This window comes from Taurulus bubalis, assembly GCF_910589615.1.
Source record: "Taurulus bubalis genome assembly, chromosome: 20".
Classification (NCBI taxonomy): domain Eukaryota; kingdom Metazoa; phylum Chordata; class Actinopteri; order Perciformes; family Cottidae; genus Taurulus; species Taurulus bubalis.
Window position 1 is genome coordinate 1452708 of NC_136608.1, and position 12293 is coordinate 1465000.

The 12293-nt window shown below is 43.6% G+C and overlaps 1 protein-coding gene across 1 annotated transcript in view; it reads left to right on the forward strand.

Moving 5' to 3' along the window:
• Positions 1-12293, forward strand: part of LOC306752408 (pleckstrin homology domain-containing family A member 5-like) — a gene marked incomplete at its 5' end in the record, with an annotated part of 163583 nt that overhangs the window by 102218 nt on the left and 49072 nt on the right. Inside the window, one exon of the mRNA XM_079236159.1 lies at positions 11048-11216. Coding sequence (XP_079092285.1) covers positions 11048-11216 — 169 coding nt within the window. The remainder of the gene's footprint in view (positions 1-11047; positions 11217-12293) is intronic.

Genomic DNA, 12293 nt, shown 5'->3' on the forward strand with positions numbered 1-12293 from the left:
ATTGCACATTTTGCTCATGTTTAAAAATGCTCATGTTCTCTCATGGTGGGTGAGTGTGAGGCAGTGGGTACAGGACCTGAATTCATGGAGAACCAAGATCTGGTTTGCGTAAAGACCACAGGCAAAAGGCCTGAGTGCAGAGGTGGAACCAGAGACCTCAGACATAGGCCTGGGCTGGACAAGGTGGAACAGGAGACCTCCGTTGGTTGACCAGGATAAGGGTCCGCCCCCAGGTCAGTGGCAAGCTGCGGTTTAGGCTGGACGGCCAGCTGGGTTTCTGGGCAGATGAGACTCTGTGCCAATAGGAGCCATGGGGACCACGTCTCCTTCTGGGGACTACACTGGTCCGCCTGAAAATGGCAAGATGAGACCCTTTAAAAGAGGACTGGACTCCCTCTGGAGGCTTGTTGGGTTCAGGAGACAGGGATGCACTCAGCAGTGTGTGGACTGGTAGTTCTGGTAGCTGACTGATCCCACCAGGTAAGGTGCAGCTGGTTGTGGTTCTGCACTGAGATACATCACTCTGAGCTCTTCCAATAGTGAGTCCAGTGGCCAGAGTCTTTCTTAGTGGCATTGTGGAAATTTGTGTCTTTACAATCTGCACATAGACATCCTCTGTCCCGGGACCTCACATCGGATCAGGAACAACTCTGGAATGGGATTCCTTCTGTAGACGACACACGATTCCTACAAAGGAACGACGTTTCTGCTCCCAAGAGACAGACTAGAAACCACAGAAGTCATTCTGATGGGGCTAAGAAGACATTTAGGACCGGAACCTCTGAGAAACACAAACAAAGTGGAGCGATTCCACACAGCACCTCCAGAAGAGTCAGGATGGTATTTCAATCCTGCAGCTGAGACACACACACATTTACACACACTGTTTTAATGAGGAACAAGTTCGGTGGAGCTGTACACTCTATGGCAGCTCGCTCTCTCTCTCTCTCTCTCTCTCTCTCTCTCTCTCTCTCTCTCTCTTTCTTTCTTTCTTTCTTTCTTTCTTTCTTTCTTTCTCAATCTCTCTCTCTCTCCATCGCTTTCACACTCACCCCATTCATTACCCTCCCAATTATCTCCTCTGTCACACTGCTCTTGTTAAGGAGTGCTAAGGTGTGTGTGTGTGTGTGTGTGTGTGTGTGTGTGTGTGTGTGTGTGTGTGCATGGTGTGTGTGCATGGTGTGTGTGCATGGTGTGTGCATGGTGTGTATCTCTACACTTGTTGAGCAGAGAGGAGGTGAGAGCGATCTGGTGACTCCACTAATGAGAGTTTCACCTGGTTTCTCCCGCCTGTCTGGAGGCTGACGGGTGAAGAGGAACATCTCTACTGAGTAACTCTCAGGCGTGATGTACATTGTTGGCCCTGCAGACCAGAGGAGGCTGCTCCATACTGGCCATTGTTATTCATTCTAATCTCTCTTTTAAAAAGCAGGTAAAACGTGTGACAAAGGTTTTAAAATGTAACCTCATTGAGATATATAAGAAACAATCTACCATGCAGGCTGCAACACGTTGTATCCCCCATCTCACCTCCTGCTTAACCAGCTGGGCATAAGCCAGCAGCACAATATGGAAATCCATATTCTCCATAAACAAGCTCTAAAGACACTTGATAAAAAATCTGAAAGTCACCATCACTGCAATATCCTCATCAAACACCATATCTGGAGTTGGGAGAACCTCATTAAATTACTGATGTTTGTCTGTTTGTGTAATTGTACGTGGCTCCGCCTCCGCTCAGTGCTGTTATTAAACTCAACGTGTCAGACACACTGATCTGCTTCTACAGGTGATGTGTCATTTCAGGTCAAGCTCTTTAGCAAATCTGCAAATTTTTGTGAATTCTGCAAACTGGTGGAATGCTCTTCATCACACATACGCACAAGAAACCATATATAAGTTTAACATAATGGTGCTAATGTTAAACATATCAACCAGAACGCAGGCTAAACAATTCAATTCAATTCAGTTTATTTTGTATAGCCCAACATCACAAATACAAGTTTGCCTCGGAGGGCTTTACAATCTGTACACATTACATCCCTGTCCCGGGACCTCACATCGAATCAGGGAAAACTCCCCCAATATAGATAGTAAAAATCCTTTCACAGGGAAAAAGGGGAAGAAACCTGAGGAAGAGCAACAGAGGAGGATCCCTCTCCCCGGATGGACAGAAGCAATAGATGTCATGTGGCCAGAATGAATAACGTAGCGGAGTTACAGCACATTCAATGAATGTGACAGAAATGATTAATTTAATGAGTAGTAGGCATGGTCCATGATCCAGATAGCCACGACCCATTAAGTAGAAGGAGGTAGAGAGGAGGGGCATCAGCAGGGCCATGGCAGCAGGCAGGACCGGTTACAGGCAACCAGGGAAACAGGGAACAGGGAAAAAGAAAAGAAAGTAGAGTTAGTAATGTGCATTTAAGAGACAATAATTTATCCAGAAGGAGAGAAAGAAGAGGCGAAGAGGAGAGGAGGAGCGAAAAGAGGAAGAGAAGAAGAGAGGAGGAGCTCAGTGTATTCTAAGATGTCCCCCAGCAGTCTTGGCCTATAGCAGCATATCTAGGGGCTGGACCAGGGCAAACCTGAGCCAGTCCTAACTATAAGCCTGAAATAGCCCTAGCTATAAGCGCTATCCTGCAGCCATGTTAAATCCTCAGCACTGTATTTACAGGCTCGGCACAGAGCAGCTGTAGTTGATGTAATATATAAAAGCGTCTTCGTGCCCTCAAGCCTCCTGATTCCCTTCTTCTCAAACTTTGAAATGAATATGAAAATAAATGAGCCCTAAGCTTCCCTGCAGGCTCCGGTCTCCTCTGTGGAAGAGGTTCCTCAGTCTAACCCAGGGGTCGGCAACCTGCGGCTCCGGAGCCGCATGCGGCTCTTTAGCCCGTCTGTTGTGGCTCACTAAGGTTTTGACAAAAAAAAAGCTTCTTTTTTTTTGCCCAGTGGAAAAACTTTTAAAGGGAAGTCCTCTTATCTTGGAGTTTTAGGTGATATTGGGTCACTGAAAATAAAAATAAATGTGCGTCACGTCGCTGTCAAGCCTCCACCTGTGCAGCTGCTACTCGTGACTCAGAGCCCCGCCCTCGCGCGCAGATGAGTGCAGAAGAGCGATTCCTCAACTGCTGCAGCAAACTGAGTAAAGTAGATCTACTTTCAGGAAGTGGATCACGTCTCCAAACTCCACTCCTGCTGCTGGTTCTGTGTCAGCTCATGAGACACTGAGGCGTCCGTTAGTAAACACGGATCAGTCCTCCGTTTGCGGTGCTCTAGTGAGGAGGACGCTCAGTGGAAACGTAGCAAAAGATATGCGTTTAAAATGTAAAGCTCAGTGAAGAGGACAGCTATCGAACCTGCTACCTGCAGTTAAAGGGTAAACATTCTACCACATGAGCCACAACTATAGATAGTACTGAAGGGCTGTATAGTTGTGTTTTTAATTAACCTTAATGTAGCTGACACATGACTATTTTTTGTTTGATAGTTATAAACAGGTAAAATAGCAATACAATGTTAAAAAAAAGTCTTTATTCTTGTTCTATTATTTCATAAATACAACAAACTATAGTTCTTTGTATATATATATATATATATATATATATATATATATATATATATATATATATAATATGACTATATATAAAACTTTGATATCAAGCTGTGATATCAAATCATTTTTGCGGCTCCAGACAATTTTTTTTTTGGTGGAAAAAGGTCAAATTGGCTCTTTGGATACGAAAGGTTGCTGACCCCTGGTCTAACCTGAACACCACACACCTTTTCAAGAGATCTTATTTCATCATTTAATTTATCAGAAGGCATTCACAAATATTCCACACATTCCACATGTTTGTATTTAAGTCATTGACATAACCAGCAGGCTTTGTGCCGTTGGTTTTCTGTTTGTACAAACATTATATTTATCATATACAAATCCAAAACAACAGAAATAGATGAAATGCATGTCTACAGATGTTATCAGAGCATTCATGCAATGATGCATAGATCACACCAAACTATTTCTCTCATGTTGCATCATAGGGAACCTCCCACCACTGGATCTCATGTTACATCATAGGGAACCTCCCACCACTGGATCTCATGTTACATCATAGGGAACCTCCCACCACTGGATCTCATGTTGCATCATAGGGAACCTCCCACCACTGGATCTCATGTTGCATTATAGGGAACCTCCCACCACTGGATCTCATGTTACATCATAGGGAACCTCCCACCACTGGATCTCATGTTGCATTATAGGGAACCTCCCACTACTGGATCTCATGTTACATCATAGGGAACCTCTCACTACTGGATCTCATGTTGCATCATAGGGAACCTCCCACCACTGGATCTCATGTTGCATCATAGGGAATCTCCCACCACTGGATCTCATGTTGCATTATAGGGAACCTCCCACCACTGGATCTCATGTTGCATCATGGGAATGAAGAATATTCTGTGTTACAGGGATGAGTGAGTGAAGAGTACCACTGTGATCCACTGTGTCAGGATGCCGCCTCCAGCTTTGTCTCATTCATCATCAAGTCAAGGCTTGATTCCTGTTGTGCTCCTTGTTTCCACCTCTTGCTAACTTTACTTCAGACTGTGAACTGCTTGATGAGCCGCTATGCAACACTAATGCAGCGATGATATTCTGCATGATTAATGTGTGGGTTGTGTTTCCAGCATGCAGAGTTTCCTCAGAATAATAACCTGGGTGTCACTTAATAGGAACTAATGCTTTTTGGCCATCTGTCTCCTTCTGCAGAGGAGAATGATCTTCCCTCTGACGTGATGAGCTGTAACTGATTACAGCTCATCACGTCAGAGGGAAGATCAAGCAGCCTGACACCTGAGTGTCAGGCTGCTGCTGAATGACAGCATGGAGGGAGAAGCAGCTGAAGCTTCAAACTGCCTCATAGTGAGCCGTGACTCATTGATCCAATCCAGAAAGAGAATTCTATTCCTGAGAAATATGTGTAATATGAGTCATTCTTAAAGCAAAAGCAATTACCATTCAGCCCAGACTTCCCCTGAGTGCTGGTGTCATTTAGCTTGAGAGATCGGTCTGCTCTTCATTTTCTCATATGTTGCATTTCAGATCCTTTAGTCACCTCAGGTCTATTTGAAAGATGCTTATATTTCAAACACAGTTTTTTATTATTTCACAAGAATTATACCTGTTTTCTGATCTGCTTGTTTAAGTGAGCTACTTCCTCCATGTTTACCTGTAGCATTGATATATATATATATATATATATATATATATATATATATATATATATATATATATATATATATGCTCAGCGCTCTGCGGCTCTCAGTTTGTCTCCTTTCACTTATCAAGTCAAATCCCTTCACCTCAAGGTTTTTGTTTATGGTTCTCCTGTCTATGAAACTCAATCCTTCTAGATGTTTACCATTGAAAGCCTCCCACATATCAATGGCTGTAATCCATTCCATTCCTGAGAAGTCTAGGAGTGAAGGCTTTAAATTGAGAAATGACAGCAGATGAAAATAAGTCAGAATGTTTGTGAGAAAGCTTCGCCTTTTTATTTCTCTGGAGATGAACATGTTGCTGCAGCTGACTGGAGAGCTGTGATGTGTTCAAAGGCATTTCGGACATCCGTGATTTGAGAATCAGTTGCTGAAGAGCTTGTATGTTTTAGTTTTGTCTTATAGATTTGATCTGAAAATGACTTAACTTAGACTGTAACTTAGAATTACAGTTATGGTATGAAGTGTTTTTGCAATATGTGTTGAGATCATTACATCATGACAGCCATCAATAAAATATGCTCTAAACACAAGCCAGTTTGTGTGGCTGCTGCAGACCGTCAGCAGCGCGTCCAGTCGCTCCCTTCAGCCTGATGGTAGGACGCCCTAGCTGCCGGTCTACAAACTGCTGTGAGCACAAACATAGCCGTGTTCATTGTTTATGCTCGTAATGAGAGTCTAGAGAGAGGGGACTGGAGCTGCTAGCTACTTTCATTGGACACCGCTGGGTTTTTAGCTTGGATTATCTCTAACTTCAGCAAATTCTTGCTAAAGATTACCAACCTTTACTTGAACAGCTTGATGTAGACGTGACAGACATTAGATCAGTATTTTTGGACTGCAGCTCTCAGTGTTCAGTAGTGAACAGAGCTGTCTGTGTAGTATTGTCATGTGGTAATGAGGCCGTATTTCCCTAGCCCCTGTATTGGATCAAAGGTATTGATTAGCGGATCGAAGTCCACAGAGCCAGTGTGTAGACCTGGACTTTAGATCATTTTGGCTCACTGACAAACTTTGGAAATATCTGATGAAAGAAAAACACAAATGTATGTACTGAACAGTTTCTGATCCTTGATACTGCTTTGACGATGTAGCTCTTTGTCAGATACAGTCCCTGCTGATGTTTTATTCGCCTTGTAGAGCTCTTTGATCCTGCTTAGATCCACACAGCGCTCACACAAACCGGTTTCATTATCACTGAATGGAGAGTAAACCCAACGGAGGAAACGTTAATAAAGATAACCGTGCAACTGAAAGATGAGAAGGCAGAAGACATGAGACAGTGGGAAGCATTGAAAGGCACAAAGAGGGAAAACAGACGGTGACTCACAGTCAATTGGCCAGCAATTTAGTGTCTCTGGCAGAGCCACGGAACAGACATCTCAACAATGGCTAAATGCCTTGACTTACTGTGGCTCAGTGGTGAGGGGTCGTCCTTCAATCAGAGGATCGAAGGGTTCGATCCCCGGCTCCGCTAGCCAAGGGATTCCCAAAGTGTGGTGCTGCCTCTAGGGGGTGCGCGAGAGGAAAAATGTAATGGTGGTCTAATGGTGTAATAATTAATATTAAACATAATTTTAAAAAAAAAAGTAGGATTTTTTAATTATAAAAATTCCCTTTGTAAGATTTACATTTAAATACAATTAAAAACGTACAATTTAATAAATAGATGCACTTCCGGTCCGGCCGCCAGACTGTCTTTTACATACACACTAGCTAGCCTAGCTTGTGCACCTAACGTCATTTCATTCATTCAGCAACATCCATGAAAACATGTTAAACTGGCTGAAATCGGGGAAGCTGTCAGGTGGGACATCTGAAGCTATCAGTAATAAAAGAGGAGAGGGACAGAGAGAGAGTGAGGAACCGGAGGGAGAGAAACAGAGAGGTGCGTTGGGGAGAGACCAGGAGAAGAAACCGACCGGGAGTCGGAGAAAGAGGAGACGGACCGGGAGCACAGAGGCCCATCGCGGAGTCAAGGTGAAAAAAGAGGAGACGAGAGTGAGCATCAGACTGGGAAAAAAAAAGAGGAAACATGATGACAATTATCTGGGTCTGGGCTTCACTTGGATTGGAATGCAGATTGCCCGAAGCCACAGTGCGTGTTGTGCAGTGAGGTTCTGGCTAACAGCTGTCTGAAGCCTCTTATTTGCGCCGCCACCTGAACACCAAGCATGCCAGTGCAAGTCAGAAGCCCCTTACATTTTTTAGATCCACATTGGAAGAGTTACAAAACAGCCAAAAACAATTGCAGTCTCATTCATGTGTTGGGTCTACACCAGGGATTCCCAAAGAGCCTCCTTTTTTTATTTATATCTGTTTCTGAGCCTATGTGCCTCTCTTTGTTCTTTACGTGGCTTAATGTGTTTAAATAAATAAATGTGAAATGCAATCTGCCTCTGAGCCTGTGCGTGTGTCCTCGCCATCCTTATTGCTCTTTAAAAGTGACGCCTTGTGTAACTGAAATTTATACAGCGGACTAAATCTTGTAACAAACGCCACGCGCGAGCAAACAGCTCTCGCATTGGTCCGATTTTATGCGGCTATAAATAGGCTCTGTTGCGTTTTTTTTTTAAGGTGTGGGGGATTGGGGGTGCGTGAACCCGGTCGGGATGTAGAAGGGGGTGCGTGGCCTAAAAGGTTTGGGAACCGCTGCGCTAGCCCATGTCGATGTGTCCTCGGGTAAGACACTTAACCCCAAATTGCTGTGAATGTGAGTTACTCCTGATGGGCAGGTGGCACTTTAGCCACTCCTCCATCAGTGCGTGAATGGGTGAATGATGACATGTAGTGTTAAAGCGCTTTGAGTGGTCAGAAGACTAGAAAAGCACTCTACAAGCACAGGTCTATTTCCAGAGACTACACACACTGCTAAAAGATGTTTCATAATGAATGTCTTCTGCCTCTTCTGGCTTTGAATAGACTGACGAGGGCTTTTGCAGCGACACTTTGTGTGTCTTAAAGATTCAAACACATCGGGGAAGATGCCAGAAACACCTAAGAATGTAATACAGAAGTACATAATGCAGGTTTCATGTTTACCCTCAGGGTGCTCTATTCATAGATGTCAAGTCCCAAATCAAAAGAGAATCAGGATTTTATTTAGAACAGAGCTCTCTAAACTCCTCTAAAAGGCATAATGAACCATAACTTCAATTACTACTACAGTTCCCTTAACTAATATTAGTAATTGACCCCATATTAAGAGCTAAGTGTTTAATGTGACAAGTTTACTGGCTTATCCAGTGCTCTATCGTTATGCATTAAGAGCTCTGATATGCTAAGAACTTTGATTGCTGTAAAACATGCATTGATTTTTTTAAACCTTTAGAATACATGTATCTGCTTATCATTTCAGATTTTAAAAGAAACTCAAATAAATGTTCTGTACTTAAAAGAAATCAATGTTATTTACTATGTGAGTTTAGTCAACATTTAATTTGCAGAGTTGGGGTTTTCATGTTTGGCTTCCGGGGCATAAATGTTGATGAATAGTACAGCAAGGGCGATTATCAGAGCTGTCACTGTGGAACATGGAAAATCTGCTAATGTGTTTCAAGCCATTTAAATGGTTGGCATGCCAATTACACTCTGCAATTATCATAAACTAGTTTTAATTAAGATCGGAGCTGTGCAGGATAAAGAATAAAATGGTTTTACAAAGAGTTCATGAGGCATGCAGAGTAGAAGGTGCTGCAGGCGGGAAGAATACTTAGTTACTGATGCTATCTTACTATCTGATCAGCAGAGTGGGACCATCACAGCTGTTATCACACTCCGAGGTGTTGGGGTTTTCAGAAAACCTTTCTCCCAAACTAGATCATTGAGAAGATGAAACAGGACTCATCTCAACGTGAATTCTGTTTTACTCAACCTGTGCCTATGCTAATGAAGCAAAGTCTGCAAGATAGTGTGGACAGTCAAATCAAATGACCACTACACCCACTGTGTATACTTACTTTTTGCAACTTTTTGATTATGGCGGTGTCCATAAGCGTGGGAATGCAATGCTTGCTGCTGCAGCTTCTGGTATAGCGGCTTTATCAGAGCTTTCCCCCTGAAAACAGCTGTCTGCTGCTGCTGGAAACCAGGCAGAGGAGGTGAAGTTGTGGGCTGGAGAACACAAAATGAAAACGATTAGATAAAAGAGGCAAAAATACTGAAGGAAGTGCAGAGCTGGTGGTAAATCTCTGTAGATGTATCGCCGTTTTCACAGTCCACATTCGTCATTTTATCCATTGTTACTGAGAAAAATATATTGATTACTTGAGCGTTAACTGTAAACCTAAGCACAGAATAGCACCAGCAGAACATAGCAGTACACCATTTAATGCTGATGAAACAAACAAAGAAATCAAAATAAAAAGGTGGGTTCAGGTCGATGCCCCTCAGGCTTTTGCTGGCCTTCGTGTCACACTTGCAGTGGAACTGTGTGTTTCCCTTCATTGTCCCTGCCTGGTGATATGCCTTGTGTAGATGTTTATTGTGTGTATGGCGTCCATATATTGTGTACCGTAAAAGTCGGGTTACAAGCCGCTCCTACGTCCGGTGGGTGTCCCCGCTGTAGCCAGCTGGCAGCAGCGCTAGCTGGCTACAGCGGGGAGCTAACGGGGACACTGACCGAAGGTAGTAGCGGCTTGTAACCCAACTTTTACGGTATGTCTTTGCTCATGGTGACATACCAGTTTCCCCTCTGGAGATTAATAAAGTTCATCCTCTCCCGTTGATCCTTCTCATAGGTTGTTGTAGCCACGCTGTCTGCTAGTTCTACCTGCGCTCTGTGCAGCGTGATCAGAGGCAGCAGCCCCAGACCCCAACCCTGACCCACCTGAGACCCACCTGGGCAGTAATATAAGAGCGTGTTTGTTGTGTGCCGTCAACAAGAGCAACAACGTGGACGATGAGTTTCATTGATACTCTGCTGACCTTGGTCGTGGAAATGGAGCAATCACTGTGCGCTAGTTTTAATCAGACTCTGGGACCTTGAACTTTCTTTTTCTCACGGTAGCAATTGTCCTTCGAGGCAAAAAACTTTGAGCTAGTTTAATTTGTCAGGCCAAGCGGGCAGGCCATTTAAATTAGCTGGATGTAGAGGATGAATCAGAGGTGACAGCCAGAGAATAATAGCTGGGATTCATGCAGCCAACCCTCACATTCTCACTTTCCTTATCTCGGTTTCTGTGGCTCTCCCTCTCTGCTCACTCTACCCTTCATCTCGTTGTCTTCCTCCCTCTCTTTAATGGCCCTGACTAAGATAGTGGCATTAAGAGAGCCGAGGTAGAGTCTGCTTGATGAGGTGGGGGGTTGGCTGATTGGCTGGATCCTGCCTCCTCTGTCATCTACCAGCTCAATTGGTTACGATACCAGCACACACACACACACACACACACACACACACACACACACACACACACAGCTATTCTAACAGAATAAACTAATGCACACCTATGTTAAAGGAGATGGATTGACATCTAACTGGACTGATGCCCATTCTCAGTTATCTCAGTATGTGTTTTTCCAGCTGTTTTGTTAAAATAAAGTTAGATGGTTGCACATCAACTTATAATTGTCACTTTGCAGAATATTTGTTTGAAAAAAGTACGAGTCATGTAACTTTGACTTATAATTGAACAATTTGAATGTACTGTGGTTTAGTCGTGGTCTCACCTTCATGGTGCTGCACATTAATATGGAGGTGACATGTCTGACTGACACCCTCTGTCTTTGTCTCTCTATGTCTCTCACCCTGTGGCAGGCCGGCTCCTCAGGCTTCGTCAGAGCAGAGCAGCAGCAGTGACAAAAAGGAGCGTCCCATGAGCACCATGAGCGAGGCCTCAAACTACACGGGGGGCTCCGACTACAGCACCTTCCCCGGCAGCCCGGCCACCACGGTGACGACCGCCACCTCCGCCTCCTCCACACGGGTCAGTCTCCACCATCCTGCAATCGGTTGAGCAGTTTAATCACACTAATAATAACTTAGGTTTATTAAGCGTCACTAGCAGACAGAGGCTGACTGAGGTGGATAAGGTTGATATATTTGTACCGAATGCGGGTATAAGAGAGGGGAGCCATTTTTATCCATACTGGAGGCGTGACACGAGGCGGTGTCAGTCTGTACTTATACTGTGTTCTGCTGTACAGGCCTGTACTTCAGAGTGTGTGTGTGGTGTTACTGCACACACACTCTGTAGTACAGGCCTGTACAGCAGAGTGTGTGTGCGGTAACACCACACACACAACCACCTTTTTCTTAGAAGCCTCTTTTGTATAATCCAATGTTTGTAACATAATCCGGTTGTCTTCCAATCTTTGTTATAACTGGCTGCTTTCTGTGGCCTAATAATGTTATTATACAAACTAATAATAATACAAACAGACTGTATATACCATGAAAGAAAATACCACAAAAATAATAAGTGTGTTTTAAGATAGTCAGTTATGAGTTTGGTTATGCAAATGAAGTGGCTGCTCCAGTTCAAGAGGTTGTGTATTTTGATCATTTTGACATTTATCCTTTCGCATCCTGATAATCGATGGAATGAATACATTTGATATTCAAAAATCCAACAAGACAGAGTTAAACGTAAACTTAGGAGTAAAGGTTACAACTGCAGCATACGTATCTACATTAAATAGCAGCGTTATCTGGCCATTAGTTTCTAGTGTAAAAAGGGATTTTGAGAAAACAGTTTCACAGAAAAGTGAAATAATAATTCACTGTAAAGTAGATTGAGATCTGGTGGCTTTAGAGGAAAGAACAGAGTCACCAAAAGCATTGAACACTTCCCTCTAATGAGTCTGCATGTCAACATCCTGGAACTGGTTCAATACTAGCGGCATTGTATTTGTCTGCAATGTGAAGTGAATCAAAGCACTCCTTGACTTGTTTGCTGCAGTCAGTGAGCCGTGATGTATGGAATATGCTTTGTTTAATGAGCTGAACACATCTAGCTGTTGTTACTTGTTATAGCCGCTGAGAAGCAGCTGTTTGACAATAC